Source organism: Rhinoderma darwinii, chromosome 3 (assembly GCF_050947455.1).
Source record: "Rhinoderma darwinii isolate aRhiDar2 chromosome 3, aRhiDar2.hap1, whole genome shotgun sequence".
In the NCBI taxonomy this organism is placed as follows: domain Eukaryota; kingdom Metazoa; phylum Chordata; class Amphibia; order Anura; family Rhinodermatidae; genus Rhinoderma; species Rhinoderma darwinii.
The window spans coordinates 394,994,462-395,012,695 of NC_134689.1; the positions used below are offsets into that span (position 1 = coordinate 394,994,462).

General features: G+C 39.2%; 1 protein-coding gene across 1 annotated transcript; it reads right to left on the minus strand.

Moving 5' to 3' along the window:
* Positions 1-41: 41 nt before the first annotated feature.
* On the minus strand, positions 42-17,371 carry LOC142748362 (sphingosine 1-phosphate receptor 1-like). The gene is made up of 2 exons (XM_075855453.1): positions 17,270-17,371; positions 42-2,276 (listed from the first exon to the last, which is right to left on the minus strand). Exon 2 carries the CDS (start codon positions 1,983-1,985, stop codon positions 834-836), a length of 1,152 nt encoding a protein of 383 aa, XP_075711568.1. The 5' UTR covers positions 1,986-2,276; positions 17,270-17,371; the 3' UTR covers positions 42-833.
* Positions 17,372-18,234: the final 863 nt, after the last annotated feature.

Genomic DNA, 18,234 nt, shown 5'->3' on the forward strand with positions numbered 1-18,234 from the left:
CCGGCTCCCTGCACTGTGTTCGGTCCGGGACTTGCGGCCGAAATACGTCCGTCAATTACAGACGTAAATAGTGTGTGTGCACATACCCTAACAGTGAGACCCATGATTGGTATTCAAAGATTAAGGAATGACAATAATTGGATTCTGTGGCATCCGATGATCTAATTGTATCTCTAAAGCTGGCTATCGATGGGATAGTTTGTTATATTCAATGCATGGGCATATAAAAAAGGAAAAGAGGCTCAGTAGTAAAAATCAAAATGTTCCCCTAACCTCCTGGTAGAGATTGTCCCCGTCATTGGACAGGACGTCATGGAGCTTTTCTGCTCCTCCACGTTTCTATGAGAGAAGAGTGGCAATACCCTCAGGGTTGTCTTAACATCGTGGTGCCTGTGGAATGGATTCACCCAGCCCATTGGAAAGTCCATGAGACCAAACGAGCTAGGGACCCCTCTTCATGGGCGTTATTGACATTGCAACTGCCTCTATGGCATCTATGCGCTTACACCTTACCATGGATCTGGACACATTGATAGAGGCGTTCATCTTCATTTGGACAATTGAAGGATAATTACATACAGTTCGAAGTATACAACAATAAAAAGCAAACGTGTAGTGTCTTTTCCATGGCTTCAATTAAATATTGACAAATTCTAAACATTTATGGAAATGTAGGTGAACTAAAGATGACAATCTGTCATCCTCCTTGATTTTATGTGTTTTCCTCAAAACTTTCCAATAGAACTTTTAATTTCCACTCCCGTGAGATTTAAGGAGGCTCCGATAATTCCCTTTTCTAGACACAAAAATCATGTCCATGTCCATGACTTGACTCAGTACTTTTTGGTGGCCACAAGAGACTTGACTGGTGTGGGAGTCCCATTTCCAGAAGACACTGTTGTCTCCAAACCTTCCTGCTTGTGGGATGACTTTTCAGATTTGCTTGTGCTTCGTTCAATGACTGGGAAGAATCCGAATCTCCCTCTGGTCTCTCCATCCTCATTGACAAAGCAAAAGAAGCAGACCAGCCTCAGAATAGCTCTTCTAATGTCTCTGCTGGTCAACGTGTAGATGATTGGGTTTAAAAAAGAATTGATCATGGCCAAACCGAGAAAATAATCAGCTTTTAGTAGGACAGGGCATGCATTGACCTCACACGACACATCAAAGAGGAGAAGGACGAAAAGAGGAAGCCAACAGCCAATGAAGGTTCCTACCACAATTGTAACAGTTTTCAACAAGGCCATGTATTTTTGGGACTTTCTCAGTGCTCCCTTCCGAAGGGTGCCCAGTCTCTGACTGTTCAGCTTAACAATCCTATATATGCGTAGATAGAGGACCACGATGGAGATAAGAATGGCCAGAAAGATGGTGATGCAAAACAATATATACTCCTTGGAATATAGGGGAAGGATGGTAGAGCAGGAAGGAAGGTTTGTGATACAGTTCCATCCCAGTATTGGAAGAACACCCAACAAGATAGAGACAAGCCAACTTGCGCCAACAAGCAAGGCCATTCGTCCCTGTTTGTCTCCACTGTAGAGCTTCATGCGAACCATGGTGATGTGACGCTCTATTGCGATGGCAAGCAAACTGAAGATTGATGCAGTCAATGTGACAAAGACACCCCCTTCCCTAACAAACCACATAACCGGTGTGAGTCGGAGTGTGTTGGCACCGGACAATACAATATTAACCATGTATGCCACTCCAGCGAGGAGGTCAGACAAAGTCAAGTTGCCTAGGAGGTAAAACATAGGTGAATGAAACTTTTTGTTGCGCCATAGAGCCAAGAGTACAACAAGGTTCTCCAGAACAATGAGGACGCATACCACCAAAAAGACCACCGCCTCAGCTTTTAGTCCACCCTTGTATCTACTCGTGCTCAGCTTGCCTGTGTAGTTGTAATGAAGAGCAATTACACTATTGTTTTGGTATTCCCTGTACAACCGGCTGAGGTGATATTGATGCGTTACGCCATCCATTTTTCACGGCTGCTCTTTAGAAAGCTCTCGGATGTTTAGAACCTCGGCCGGACCTCCGCTATAGGCAAGATCATATCCAAGCAACAGAAGATGTATGGTCAATGACATCCAGGAATTTATAATCCCAGCATGGATCGTTGGTTTCCTTTCAAACACCCGTGTAACGAGACTTTGTAGACAATGCATCCAAAAGACCTATTCGTTGTATGTTGCCGCATTTCCACAAGGTCTCCACATAGCGGCAGTATTTCTTTATCTAATCGATGTACCGTCCGTACATGCCGAATTAACCTAGATGAAGAAAATAAAGATTTTTATGTCCAAAAATGTAAAGTTATATTTACAAAATGTTTACAATATAAAATTTTCAGTTAAAAAAAAAAACAACAACATGCCTGCAAACAATGCATATAAGAGTACCTTCTAAAATAATGATTTACCTACTCGCTCAAAAAGCAGCATAGGGTCTGTGGATTTCAGTATTTACACATTGTATTCATTTGTTGAGCATGTACAGATAGAATGTGCACTATTTTTGGATTCATTTATGAATAAGTAATACCAGTATATAGGAAATCCTGAGCTTTCAAGGAAAATTATACCAGATGACTGGGATTACCATTGCGCAAGTATACTACAGAGACTAATGCCAGAAGCCATTCTGATCTGCAGAGCTCACACTCTAATATAAAGATTACTCCAGAGAAATAATAGGATTAAAGAGGAATTCTGACCTGTAGATTTTGGGTCTGATCTTCCAGCTGCTTTACACCCTGTGAGCTCAGTTCTGCTTTGTACTTTCTTTTGTGTTGATTTTTGGACTACCTACTTTTTGAGACGCACGAGGCTCAGCCCTTTGTTTTAACAGGCTCCTGTCAGACACTGATTCATCCTTTAGAGGAAAACTGCCAGATATTTTGAATACACAGGTAATATTCAGATGAGTTGGAACGCTACGATACCTTCATGTGTCACTTTGAGTTTGCCATGGCTTCTCACTGTATCTTCATTTAACACATGAATGCAGGACAACTCAAAACAATGTTGGTGGTCTCGCATTATTCTGGCAACATTACAAGCCAGACTAATGGTGCAGATCTGGCTTCTCCAGATGTTCTGATAGAAAGTCTGACATTTTACCAGCGCAAAAGCAGAATCTTGAGTTTTTCAGGTTCCATCAATTCTTAATGAAATAAATTGTACTAACTAACATTACTGTGGGGTCCTGCTCTGTTTCTACAACTTACTCTTCAGCAAGATGGTCTCCATGTGTCTCCGACTTGCAACAGTTGTGATTATACACGGTAAAGCTGGCATAACAAGGAGATTATGGTCAAATGTTATTTCAACCTGTGCCTGCCTATAACAATCCACTGATCAGAAATTTCTATACAAATCTTACAAAGACCAGGGAGAGGTCAAACATTCCCCCGTTCTCTTTGAGGCCTTCCGAGCTGAAGCTGCTTCTAACTATCACCTCAGATGTTTATCTTGGACAAGTATGGGGGAAATGAGCAGCTGCCATATACGTCTGGTGTCACTTATCTCCTGGGGATTTCATGGGATCAGACACGTAAAAAATCCATGCTGTCCAACATGTGTTTCCACCAATAGTTGCCCTCAGGAGAAAGCCTTTCGGACCTCATAGGCATTCGTAGATGCTGCCAAAATCGGCAGGCTCAACCAACGACAATCTAATGTCTGTGGACAGGTTAAATGTCAGAGAAATGATAATAGGTAATGACACAAGTGCTGTAATACAGAGATGGGCAAACCTATAGAAAATGCCGAATTGTTCTGCACCCTACACACCAGTGAAGAACGTAGAAGAGAAAAATGTCCTACATGATGTCTTCTTCAGGTCTGGTACTACCGACACAGGTTTCGATTGTGACTACCTACTGAAAATTGCCCTAACAAGCCTGATAAACGATATAAGCGATGGTGTAGATTCCCATTAGTCACAAACTCTTTTTGACAGAAGACCCACAGGTTGTCCGCATGAACATTCATATTAGTCAAATTATTTGGCAGTATTTAATGGAAGGCTTCTCAGACATTGAGAAAACCTAGGATGTGAAATAATAAAAATATTCAAAAAAGATTAAATCATCACATGGAGTTGGTTAATCAGGCCAGAAAGTAAAGGAATCAGGGAGTGGAGGCATCTAAAACACGTACATAGGAAAAGAGACAGACAGCGTTTAGCTGACAGTAATAATTACCACATACGATAAACTGCAACACGTCCTGTCATGTCTTCTCTATAGAACTTTCACTTATGGTAGAAATTATCTTTCTTAAAGAAGTATTCCCAAGATTGGATCTTCAGAAATGTCAATTAGATATGTCAAAACCTTACATTGATATGGGATCTCTACCAATGTCCTGAAAGGGCATGCTCTGGTGTTCTTTTTGAGGTTGAGCCCACCAAGCATGCCCACATCACAACTCATAGAGCAGCACTGGGACCCACTCATTCAGAACAGCTGTACCACCTCCCAAGGACATGTCAGAAGATTATATTGCGATGATATTCCTTTATCTCTTGTTTTTACATACAAATACTTCCTTAGTTTTAACACAGTCCATACTTTGGAAGGATGTCTCCCCTCCCTACATATTGGGGGGGGGGGGGGGGGGTCATACATATAAATCAACCCATAGCAACCAAGTGAGCACTTTTTCCTTGCTTAGCTTACATGATCATATCTAGATTTAGAGATTTATATTGTAAGTTATAGGGTTTCTTTAGGTATGTGACTCAGAAAGCATACCCAATAATTCCTCTTGTGCTGATCATGGGGTCCATGTGTGTTTCTTAAATTAGGGTCATCCTTGGATGATAGAAACATCCATAGCCATCTGCACACCTACCCCATCCATGTGGTTAAGACCTAAGTAAACAAACAAACATAGGTAGCGAAGCCAGAGTGCGACTACTACCTCTGCAGCCCCTATAGCTACTCCCCTGCATACAAGGACCCCTATTTAGCTAAGGGCCACAAGATCAGGAACATGATTCACCATGTATATTTTCCCCGAAAATCAATTCAAAGAGTACATAATCGGGACACCATACAGAAGTATGGCTGATCATAGACGTAAGGATTTGCCTGATTCGACTAGCCCCATGATATTTTTCACTATTAGGATGCTGGTCAGAAGAGACTCCACATCTCCAAATCAGTAACTGGGAAGAACCTGTAGCACCCAAGTCCCAGATATCTTCTATTTTGTATGCATTATGGATTTGGGACATGTTCTTCGTTTTCTAATGTACCAGACGATTACATTATTTGCGATCCATAAGCCAGAACCGCCAATGATTCCCTCACATGGTGGGACTGCAGTCTCAATGCTGAACTTGATGAACTTGAAATACATTTTCATTGACCTATGATAGAGCATAATTCACAGTTTGGTGAGGGACGCCACGGAGCTTCGTGGCCGCATTGTGTGTCCAACCAATGAAACACATGACAGAATATAAATGTAGGTGGAATTCCCCTTTAAAGTATAGTTGTTCTGTATCCCTTGTAGGTATAGGCCTTGCCCTGGTTTCTCTATGGCTTGTTGTGTGTGTATATGTATTTTATCTTTCTTTTGCATGACATGTGGCTGAAAGTTGTGTTTCACACTTGTTATTTGCAACCTACCACCCCTAACCCACAGATTCTTAACATTTAGTGTTGGACTTTCCGGCAATGCAATACAGCAAGGGTGCTGACCACAAATGTCACATATAGTTAGACATGGGGATGGTACAGTCCTGTTTCAACTGCAACAAGTCAAATTTCATGTTAATTTAAAATATTGCTTAATAATCTAATTTACTCCTTAAAAAAGAACAACATTTATATTAAAAGGGTTGTCTCATCACAGACGCAAGTCCGGCTCCGGAGTCCCTGGCAAAATCAGCTGTGATGTTGCCGCTGCAGGGGAATTGTAGCATTACATTACTTACCAGCGGCTCTCTGCTCTGGCTCATAGAGGCTCACGCTTGGGACCCCCTTGTATGATGTCCATATACCCTAATAACCCCTTTCCATATATCTTATCAAGGGATACGGACATTATAAAGGGGGGTCTACTGCTCAGAACCACCATCTTAGAGCGTCAACCCACCTCTATGGTGTTCATATACCTGAAAAGGAGACATGGAAAGACCCTTTATGAGCCAAAGCAGAAGCGACCCATCCATTTATTACATATTAATTTCAGCTGATCTGGCGGGGGTCTCAGGAGGTGGAGCCGCAGCAATCAATTGATCGCCATGGCTGCTCTCATATGAAAGAGGTTGTCTGTAATGAAACCCTTTTAGATACTGAGTCCCACAACAAAACTAGGATGTGATAAAACCTTCAAAACTACTAGGGGCATTAAAGGGTTTACAGAATTTTTAACGAGAAGGTTCCTAGAGCTGACTGAAGATATCAACTACTGAGACCCGCCGAAAATCCTCTGTTATCACCTGGAGAACCATTCAATGGCTGGTAATATCTGCAGGGGATATGAAGCATTGCACGGCGGCCATTGAAATAATTGTACATCCTTGGTGTTTGCGGGAACTCTGCTCTGGGTGGGGTGGGGTCTCGCTATATAAATGTAAGTTTTTTTGAGGAAAACACATTGATAACCTATCCTTAGGATTAGCTCATATGGCTGGGTTCACACGAGCACATTAGCGTCCGTAATGGACGGACGTATTTCGGCCGGAAGTCCCGGACCGAACTCAGTGCAGGGAGCCGGGCTCCTAACATCATAGTTATGTACAATGCTAGGAGTCCCTGCCTCTCTGCAGGACAACTGTCCCATACTGTAATCATGTTTTCAGTACGGACAGTAGTTCCACGGAGAGGCAGGGACTCCTAGCATCGTACATAACTATGATGCTAGGAGCCCGGCTCCCTGCACTGAGTTCGGTCCGTGACTTCCGCCCGAAATACGTCCGTCAATTACGGACGTTAATGTTCTCGTGTGAACCCAGCCATAGGGGGCTAAGAGCTTCATATTATGCCTCTAGCTACGCCTTTGGTCTCCCAGCATTTATAGTATGGACGCATAGGCCAGGGCTACAGGGGGGTTACCAAAAGGGAAAGTATAACATATAAAAAGAAGAAGTCTGTCAGATAACGAGGACGAAATGGTTACCAATACTAAAGTATTATTAGACATTATTACAGCCTGCTTGAATTTTTGCTGTTGGTATGTCTTTTGAATGTCTCCAAAGTCACTTCACGGGGGAATTCCAGCAAAATTATTGTTCAAATATATCATATAGACATTCCCTTAAAGAAGTGTGCCTCGGTTGGGAAATACATTTAGTCAGAATTCCCCTTTAAGTTACATAAATACACAGAAATATTCCGTTGTAGCTGCTCTCCTCTGAGGAATAGATTATGGTCCTAAATGGGGAACCCTCCATCCATCAACGCCATCTGAAGCTTAAAAATGGCCATATGTTGTATGAGTAAATCAGGAGTTTGCGTGATAGCCAAATTGGACATTGATGTTTATGAGGTGGGGAACATACTGCTGATGCTGTTGACAGCGATCTAAGACTGGGTTCACATCTACGTTCATTATTACCATTGATTTGATCTGGAGAAGGACAAAGGAAGAAACAGAAGGGTCAGACGCGTTGCATGACGAACAACACCGGCGCCCAATGGAAACCATTGACTTTATTGGATTTTTTTGGTTTTCTGTCATGGTTTCCGTTGTTCTGCCAGACAAAATAGCATTTTTCACTAGTTCTCCAACAGAGGCTTCTAATAGAGACTTATGAACCTAGTCTTCTATGTATGGCCAGTTTTAAAGGAGTTGTCTCCCTTTTTTAAATTGAAACACGCCCAATTAGCTGATTATTGCAGGGCCGGTTTCAGAATCCTCTAGCGATCATCAGCTATTCCCGGGGAACCAGGTGCGTCAAGTCATACATTTTCCCTGCAGTGACCACAGTAGGAGAAATGTGGTATTACATGGCAGCTATTCAAATAAAATGATGAAATACATAGACTGCCAGGTCTCACACAATAGAGGGGAGTTCGTAATGAGGGACCCCCTCTATGATGTCCATATGCCCTAAATGTATGGAACAAGGTTGTCCTGATCCGGCATCCTCTGTAAACTGGCCATAGACAGGAATATTTGACACCTGATATAACCAGTGTACTAATATTTTGGGGATTTTTTTGTCAGCGCGGAGACACACATGGTAAGGTATTTGCGACATTCCTGCACAAAATGTAAAACCCCGAACCTGGCATAGTGTTAAAGTACTATGTGTGTATGTCCATATGTAAACATGGGGTCAATAATTAGTTTTTGTGGCAATGATCAGAATGAAAGATATCAGTATTTGTTTGTCCATCAGTCATCACTTCCGTTTTTTACGCTAAAGACAATAATATGTAGGAAAAGGAAATCCAAAGTCTTCCTTCTGACCCAGCGACCACGAGCATAGATGCCTTCTCAATACAGAAAACAAAGTTTGATCATTATCAGTGTATAGATACTCGGTATTATTATACAGTGCAGTGTGATTATTATCAGTGTATAGATACTCGGTATTATTATACAGTGCAGTGTGATTATTATCAGTGTATAGATACTCGGTATTATTATACAGTGCAGTGTGATTATTATCAGTGTATAGATACTCGGTATTATTATACAGTGCAGTGTGATTATTATCAGTGTATAGATACTCGGTATTATTATACAGTGCAGTGTGATTATTATCAGTGCATAGATACTCAGTATTATTATACAGTGCAGTGTGGTTATCAGTGTATAGATACTCGCTATTATACAGTGCAGTGTGATTATTATCAGTGTATAGATACTCAGTATTATTATACAGTTCAGTGTGATTATTATCAGTGTATAGATACTCGGTATTATTATACAGTTCAGTGTGATTATTATCAGTGTATAGATACTCTGTATTATTATACAGTGCAGTGTGATTATTATCAGTGCATAGATACTCAGTATTATTATACAGTGCAGTGTGGTTATTATCAGTGTATAGATACTCGGTATTATTATACAGTGCAGTGTGATTATTATCAGTGTATAGATACTCGGTATCATTATACAGTGCAGTGTGATTATTATCAGTGTATAGATACTCTGTATTATTATACAGTGCAGTGTGATTATTATCAGTGTATAGATACTCGGTATTATTATACAGTGCAGTGTGATTATTATCAGTGTATAGATACTCGGTATTATTATACAGTGCAGTGTGATTATTATCAGTGTATAGATACTCGGTATTATTATACAGTGCAGTGTGATTATTATCAGTGCATAGATACTCAGTATTATTATACAGTGCAGTGTGGTTATCAGTGTATAGATACTCGCTATTATACAGTGCAGTGTGATTATTATCAGTGTATAGATACTCTGTATTATTATACAGTGCAGTGTGATTATTATCAGTGCATAGATACTCAGTATTATTATACAGTGCAGTGTGGTTATCAGTGTATAGATACTCGCTATTATACAGTGCAGTGTGATTATTATCAGTGTATAGATACTCTGTATTATTATACAGTACAGTGTGATTATTATCAGTGTATAGATACTCGGTATTATTATTATTATACAGTGCAGTGTGATTATTATCAGTGTATAGATACTCGGTATTATTATACAGTGCAGTGTGATTATTATCAGTGTATAGATACTCAGTATTATTATACAGTGCAGTGTGATTATTATCAGTGTATAGATGCTCAGTATCATTATACAGTGTAGTGTGATTATTATCAGTGTATAGATACTCGGTATTATTATACAGTGCAGTGTGATTATTATCAGTGTATAGATACTCGGTATTATTATACAGTGCAGTGTGATTATTATCAGTGTATAGACACTCGGTATTATTATATAGTGCAGTGTGATTATTATCAGTGTATAGATACTCCGTATTATTATACAGTGCAGTGTGATTATTATCAGTGTATAGATACTTGGTATTATTATACAGTGCCGTGTGATTATTATCAGTGTATAGATACTCGGTATCATTATACAGTGCAGTGTGATTATTATCAGTGTATAGATACTCAGTATTATTATACAGCGCAGTGTGATTATTATCAGTGTATTGATACTCAGTATTATTATACAGTGCAGTGTGATTATTATCAGTGTATAGATACTCAGTATTATTATACAGTGCAGTGTGATAATTATCAGTGTATAGATACTCAGTATTATTATACAGCGCAGTGTGATTATTATCAGTGTATAGATACTCGTTATTATTATACAGTGCAGTGTGATTATTATCAGTGTATAGATACTTGGTATTATTATTATTATTATACAGTGCAGTGTGATTATTATCAGTGTATAGATACTCGGTATCATTATACAGTGCAGTGTGATTATTATCAGTGTATAGATACTCTGTATTATTATATAGTGCAGTGTGATTATGATCAGTGTATAGATACTCAGTATTATTATACAGTGCAGTGTGATTATTATCAGTGTATAGATACTTGGTATTATTATACAGTGCAGTGTGATTATTATCAATGTATAGATACTCGGTATTATTATATAGTGCAGTGAGATTATTATTATTAGTGTATAGATACTCGGTATTATTATACAGTGCAGTGTGATTATTATCAGTGTATAGATACTCAGTATTATTATACAGTGCAGTGTGATTATTATCAGTGTATAGATACTCGGTATTATTATACAGTGCAGTGTGATTATTATCAGTGTATAGATATTCGGTATTATTATACAGTGCAGTGTGATTATTATCAGTGTATAGATACTCGGTATTATTATACAGTGCAGTGTGATTATTATCAGTGTATAGATACTCGCTATCATTATACAGTGCAGGGTGATTATTATCAGTGTATAGATACTCGGTATTATTATACAGTGCAGTGTGATTATTATCAGTGTATAGATACTCGCTATCATTATACAGTGCAGGGTGATTATTATCAGTGTATAGATACTCGGTATTATTATACAGTGCAGTGTGATTATTATCAGTGTATAGATACTCGCTATCATTATACAGTGCAGGGTGATTATTGTCAGTGTATAGATACTCGGTATTATTATACAGTGCAGTGTGATCATTATCAGTGTATAGATACTCAGTATTACTATACAGTGCAGTGTGATTATTATCAGTGTATAGATACTCGGTATTATTATACAGTGCAGTGTGATTATTATCAGTGTATAGATACTCGCTATCATTATACAGTGCAGGGTGATTATTATCAGTGTATAGATACTCGGTATTATTATACAGTGCAGTGTGATTATTATCAGTGTATAGATACTCGCTATCATTATACAGTGCAGGGTGATTATTATCAGTGTATAGATACTCGGTATTATTATACAGTGCAGTGTGATTATTATCAGTGTATAGATACTCGCTATCATTATACAGTGCAGGGTGATTATTATCAGTGTATAGATACTCGGTATTATTATACAGTGCAGTGTGATCATTATCAGTGTATAGATACTCAGTATTACTATACAGTGCAGTGTGATTATTATCAGTGTATAGATACTCAGTATTATTATACAGTGTAGTGTGATTATTATCAGTGTATAGATACTCGGTATTATTATACAGTGCAGTGTGATTATTATCAGTGTATAGATACTCGGTATTATTATACAGTGCAGTGTGATTATTATCAGTGTATAGATACTCGGTATTATTATACAGTACAGTGTGATTATTAGCAGTGTATAGATACTCGGTATTATTATACAGTGCAGTGTGATTATTATCAGTATATAGATACTTGGTATCATTATACAGTGCAGTGTGATTATTATCAGTATATAGATACTTGGTATCATTATACAGTGCAGTGTGATTATTATCAGTGTATAGATACTCGGTATTATTATACAGTGCAGTGTGATTATTATCAGTGTATAGATACTCGGTATTATTATACAGTGCAGTGTGATTATTATCAGTGTATAGATACTCAGTATTATTATACAGTGCCGTGTGATTATTATCAGTGTATAGATACTCGGTATTATTATACAGTACAGTGTGATTATTAGCAGTGTATAGATACTCGGTATTATTATACAGTGCAGTGTGATTATTATCAGTATATAGATACTTGGTATCATTATACAGTGCAGTGTGATTATTATCAGTGTATAGATACTCGGTATTATTATACAGTGCAGTGTGATTATTATCAGTGTATAGATACTCGGTATTATTATACAGTGCAGTGTGATTATTATGAGTGTATAGATTTGTATCACTCTACAGTGCACTGGCTTCATATACATTGTGCCATTTGTTTGATAAAGACATGTTGTATTTTATATGATGATGTGCTCGGGTTATTATAGAGTTGTTTTGTGGGAACTGGATATTTCCTGAAACACGTCACTCGCCTATTATTTCCCGTGAAGCAGGACAGTTTATCTTTTGCTATTTATGTAGGAGCCACCGCTGCACATCCTACTATAAAAGTAAAAAAACAACAGTCTTCCCCTGCAGACAGACAATAGACGGCGGAGTCCGTGAAATGGGATAAAGTCTGACAATTCCAGGGTACCCAAAAATAAAGTAGTACCAGGTCAGGAAGGAGATCCACATATTAGAGTCACATCCTTCACTGCATGGATTATAATCCATACAATTTTAACATTTTAAATATCTATATCGTATTTTTTACACTTTGCTGCCGGCAGGTGTCACTGTGAACCACATTTTATTAATCCAATTATTACACAATGCTCGTGGCTCCTTCTTTGCAGACTTTTCCTTGTACTCTCCGTCTTTTGTGCTCTATAGACACTTTTTGTCTTCATTTTTTTTAGAGTAAGCCCCATTTTTGTTAGCCGTATTACCTTCAGCGTAAAAGTCTGTATATAATGACTATTGGCTTCTCTTTCCCTGTCAGCTCTCTCCAACAACCAGTTACTATGTGCTAACTCTCCCACCCCTCCCACTTTGTAGAGACCAGTCTGGTATAAATAGTACACGTTCAAGAATGAAAATCACCAGAACAAGTTCTGTGCTTTGGCCGAACAGAAAATGTTGGGAGAGTTCAGCTCTGAAGCCTGTAAAATTGTGAATTCAGCTCTGTAGTATAATACAGCCTATAAAGTTACTGAACCACTTATGTAGATTAATTCTATATATGATCTGGCATTCAAAGGTGAATCTACCCATAACTCCGAACTGTCCCGTTTTTCGCAGGAATGTGCCGTGAAACAAACCTCAAAGAGGGTTGGGCTTTTGCAAAAAGTGAGCATTTATAATTTTTTTGTGGGCGTTTCTAGCGTGGTGCCTGTCAGCCAATTAGGGCCACCTTAATTTGCATACAGCATACTCTGTAGATTGGCATCCCAAATGGGTGATCGGGCCACCGTCCAGAAGGTGCAATCAAATTGATGTGTGGTGACAGGTTGCGCTTACCAACACTTGAAACACTGACACCTAAGCTTGTACTGTTCGCTGGCAAATACTGGTGTAGAAGCTCCTGTCCTCATCAGTCATTCCCCAGTTTCCAGCAGTGCCTTCTGTCTGTTTATATATATATATATATATATATATATATATATATATATATATCTTAATAGTGATTGGACCTCCATTTGCCTGATACAGAGCTCCAGATTCCCTGCAAACGACATACAGTAGTTAAATGATAAAATTCTGTCTGCCTGCAGTCACCACTAGGGGCAGCTTAGGTCCTTACTTTCGAGAGGTAAAGATCTACTGTTGTAACTTGGAAGGGTCTTGAGATGTACAGGGTTATGAGTTGCGACTGGACCATGAGGGTAATGGTGTGCAAGTTCCCGCAGGTTGCTGTGTTAAAATACAGGCAACAGGGAAGCCTGACACCGATCCCAAACGATGACTTTTTTTTTTTTACAAATTAAATGACAGAAATTTTTTCAAATAGAATTTTTTTCTTTTTTGAAATTTGTTAATGATCAGTTTAAGGCCAAGAAGATGAATAAATGATTCAGAAAGATAATAAAAATGAAATTTTTCAATTACAATTTTTTTCCATTTTAGGAATTTAGGAATTTAATTTGTCAAATTAAGAGAAAAATAAATGCCTGCATCCTAATCTTTTTCAATTGTCACATACTGTCATTTGACATATTTTTAACCATTCTTGTTACTGTTTTGGCAGAAAGCTGAAGGAAATTTGTTGCTGATACTATTTCGGACTTATTTTTTAAATGATCAAAAAGGGATTCTGCGTCTTCTAAAAAGATTTCCTTAATCATTTCACAATTTTTAAGAATTTTTTTCCGCTATGCAATTATCTTTGACACACGGTAAGAAACGAGAGTTGCTGCTGTGCTTGTCAACAGGCCCTGGTAGGGCGGCTTCACACAATTTTTCTGGCTCTTTTCCTGGCGTTTTTTTGCTGCTTTTCTTTCGGCAAAAAATTCTGCGTCTCTGTGTTAGCTGGAAATCTATGCTGAAATATTGAACGCACACATCAATTGGTGAGCCGGTCCCACTAAAAATCGGTGAGTTCGGCCGATATACATCTAATCTGTATGGCCAGCTTTAGGTGGAAAGTCATGCAGCCTGCTATGTCAGCCCAAAAAAGGAGAATTTATTGAAATATGCTGAGTTGCACAAGCTGTTGGTTTTATTAATTTTTTTACTCGTGCACCCAAAAAATGGTCTACCAAGCCAAAAACAAAGTGTTTTGGTGCCAGAGCAGTCTTTCAAATAAATTTGACCCCCCCCCCCTCACATCACTCATCCCTGCGTCACCCAACCCCTTGCCTCACATCGCTAACCTCTCTTCCTATCATATTAATAGGGTGCTATGAATGCGCATCACTCCCTCTGCGTGCTGACGTACAAGTAACAAATAAGACGGGCACTCTATCAGGTGCTAATATTTGGCACTACATGGTGCTATTATTTGGCACTTCCTGGTGCTATTATTTAGCACTATAGAGTGGTATTATTTGGCACCGCATTGTGCTATTTGGCACTGTATGGTGGTATTATTTGGCACTATATGATGGTATTATTTGGCACAGAATTGTGCTATTATTTGGAACTTTAGGGTGATATTATTTGGCACCACATTGTGCTATTTGGCACTGTATGGTGGTATTATTTGGCACTGTGGTGGTATTATTTGGCACTGTGGTGGTATTATTTGGAACTACAGGGTGATACTATTTGGCACTATATGATGATATTATTTGGCACTATGTGGTGGTATTATTTGGAACTATAGGGTACTATTATTTGGCACTATATGATGGTATTATTTAGCACAGCATTGTGCTATTATTTAGAACTATAGGGTGATTATTTGGCACTGTATAGTGGTATTATTTGGCAATATTTGATGATATTATTGGGCACAGTATGGTGGTATTTTTTGACTCTAGATGTTGGTATTATTTGGCACTGCATTGTGATAACATCTGTCACTATATGGTGGTATTATTTGGCACTGCATTGTGATAACATCTGTCACTATATGGTGGTATTATTTGGCACTGCATTGTGATAACATCTGTCACTATATGGTGGTATTATTTGGCACTATATGGTGGTATTGTTTGGCACTGTATAGTGGTATAATTCCGCACCATATTTTGCTATTGTTTGGCACTATATTGGGGTATTATTTCACACTATATGGTGGTATTATTTAGGATTTGTATGCTATTATCATTTGGACAGTATTATCACATTATTCTGTTTTGGAAAGTGGGCAAGCATGTTTTACCCAGGGACCTCCACAGACTTTCCTGGACATCCTCAAAAAAGTAACAATACTATTTGATGAGCGCTGAGGATCCTGTAAGCTATGATTTCACATGATCGCCAATCAAAAACCACGCATACTGTTCTCACCCAGCTTTTCTAGAGTCCTGAATGGTAAATATGCTTGTTCCTGCAATCATATAACCCCCTCTTGCAGATAACCAGGCAGATTTGCCATTCAGCTGTGGAGGAAGGCTGAGTGACCACCCCATGTTTATCTCATGTATCAGCTGAGGGGTAATCTGCAGTTTTATTCTGGCACATAGTGGTATACATGTATACAGGCTGCAGCCTACTGCACACTTACATGTTAATTGCATTTGAATTGGTCATTGAGTGCTTGTCCAGGGGTCCAGTGACAGGTCCCATTCATATTATAATCCCGCACACTGTGTACAGCATTTAGTGCGCATCTTGTTACACCAACAACCCCGACCTGAGGCGCTTCTAAAATAAGTGTAAACACTGCTGGATATACTGACCCCATATACAATCTATAGTGTCTACAGCCGTAGAAAACTGTCATATACAAAGAGGGGCAGGTAACAGTGACAACAACCATACACCTAATAAATATAACTGTGCAGAGCAACCGGCAAGAAGATAACTGGGTCATGTGGAGGAAATCACAAACTCAGGACATTTTACAATTGGTTTTAGACTGGAAGTCAATTCAGGAGGTCATAGTATGTGCACCGCACTCATATCTATCTATCTATCTATCTATCTATCTCATATCTATCTATGCCATATCTATCTATCTCATATCTATCTATCTCATATCTATCTATCTATCTATCTCATATCTATCTCATATCTATCTATCTACTCTCTCTTCAATCTATCTATTCATCTCATATCTATCTCTCTCTTCTACCTTGCTATCTAATATATATCTATGTATCTATCTTTTGCATCTCTATCTATCCAAATAATACAATATGCAAACAATTGCTCATAATGGACTGGAGTTATGTAAATGAATAATAATTTTGTGCAAAAAAAACCTACACATACATCTGGATAAATATAGCAAATAAATAAACAAATTAAAGTTACAATTTCCTTGCTGAAAGAATAGAATTTTCTCCCGCTAATCTCTCTTTTGTGCCCAGCCAGTGATGAGGTAATGCCCAGTGCAACCAACCATCCATCAAATAATCCGTCCAAAGGTGACAAGGGACCGTAGTGGCGAAGACGATACAACGTGAGTTGATGTCTCCCCTGCAGAGCTTACACTCTATTTTGCGCAGGCTACACTCTACTTTACGGCACATCTGGATTGAATATTGCACTAGACTGGACTATGGAGACGCTGCTTGGGATATTTCAGTTGCATACCATTGCTGTGCACTGCAGGCTCTTAAGGAGACATGGTGAGAGCAAGATAAGAAACTTCAAATCCTAAAAATGAAGTTAATACAAGGAGGAGAAATAGTTAATGAACGCGACTTACTCTGAGCAGAAGAGTCCTGATGTCCAAGATCCCCAGATCTCAGAGGAGCAGAAATCCCAATCTGTGCCTGTTACAAGCAGCAGATAAGACTGAGCTCCCCTCCCCTGTGCTCTGCGCCCAGGCCCTGCCCATTCTCTAGACTTAAATATGAATAGCCTGCCCACCCGCCTGCCCCACAGCTATCCTCCAAAAACTGCACAAGTCTGTATCTGCTCAGCTTACACCCTCCTTCCTCTCAGTCAGGCTGGATCTTCAATCTTTCGTGGTGTCTCACTCTCTCTGGTTTCAGCCAATCATTGTTATTTTTTTGTATAATTAAAAGTTACACAACTTTCCAATATACTTTCTGTATTAATTACGCACGGTTTTCAAGATCTCTGCTGGCTACACTTTAGTAGCAACCTTCATTGTTTACTTCCAGTAGATACAATTCTGTCCATGGTCACGTGATGTACACACAGGTGCTGGGATCGTTAGAAGACACAGCTGTGATACACATAGTGTAACAAGCCGTGCACCTGTGTGTCCATCACATGACCCTGTAACGAGTCATGCACCTGTATGTCCATCCCATGACCCTGTAACGAGTCATGCACCTGTGTGTCCATCACATGACCCTGTAAAGGGCCGTACACCTGTGTGTCCATCCCATGACCCTGTAACGAGTCATGCACCTGTGTGTCCATCACATGACCCTGTAACGAGCCATGCACCTGTATGTCCATCCCATGACCCTGTAACGAGCCGTGCACCTGTGTGTCCATCACATGACCCTGTAACGAGCCGTGCACCTGTGTGTCCATCACATGACCCTGTAACGAGCCGTGCACCTGCGTGTCCATCACATGACGCTGTAACGAGCCGTGCACCCGCGTGTCTATCACATGATCTTGGACAGAATTTTATCTACTGGAAATAAACAATGAAACAAAACTTTTTATTGTACAAAAATAAGATTAATTTGC

Bases quoted from the DNA above. Each gene is read 5' to 3' on its own strand.
- LOC142748362 (XM_075855453.1), bottom strand. From the start codon at position 1,985: ATGGATGGCGTAACGCATCAATATCACCTCAGCCGGTTGTACAGGGAA.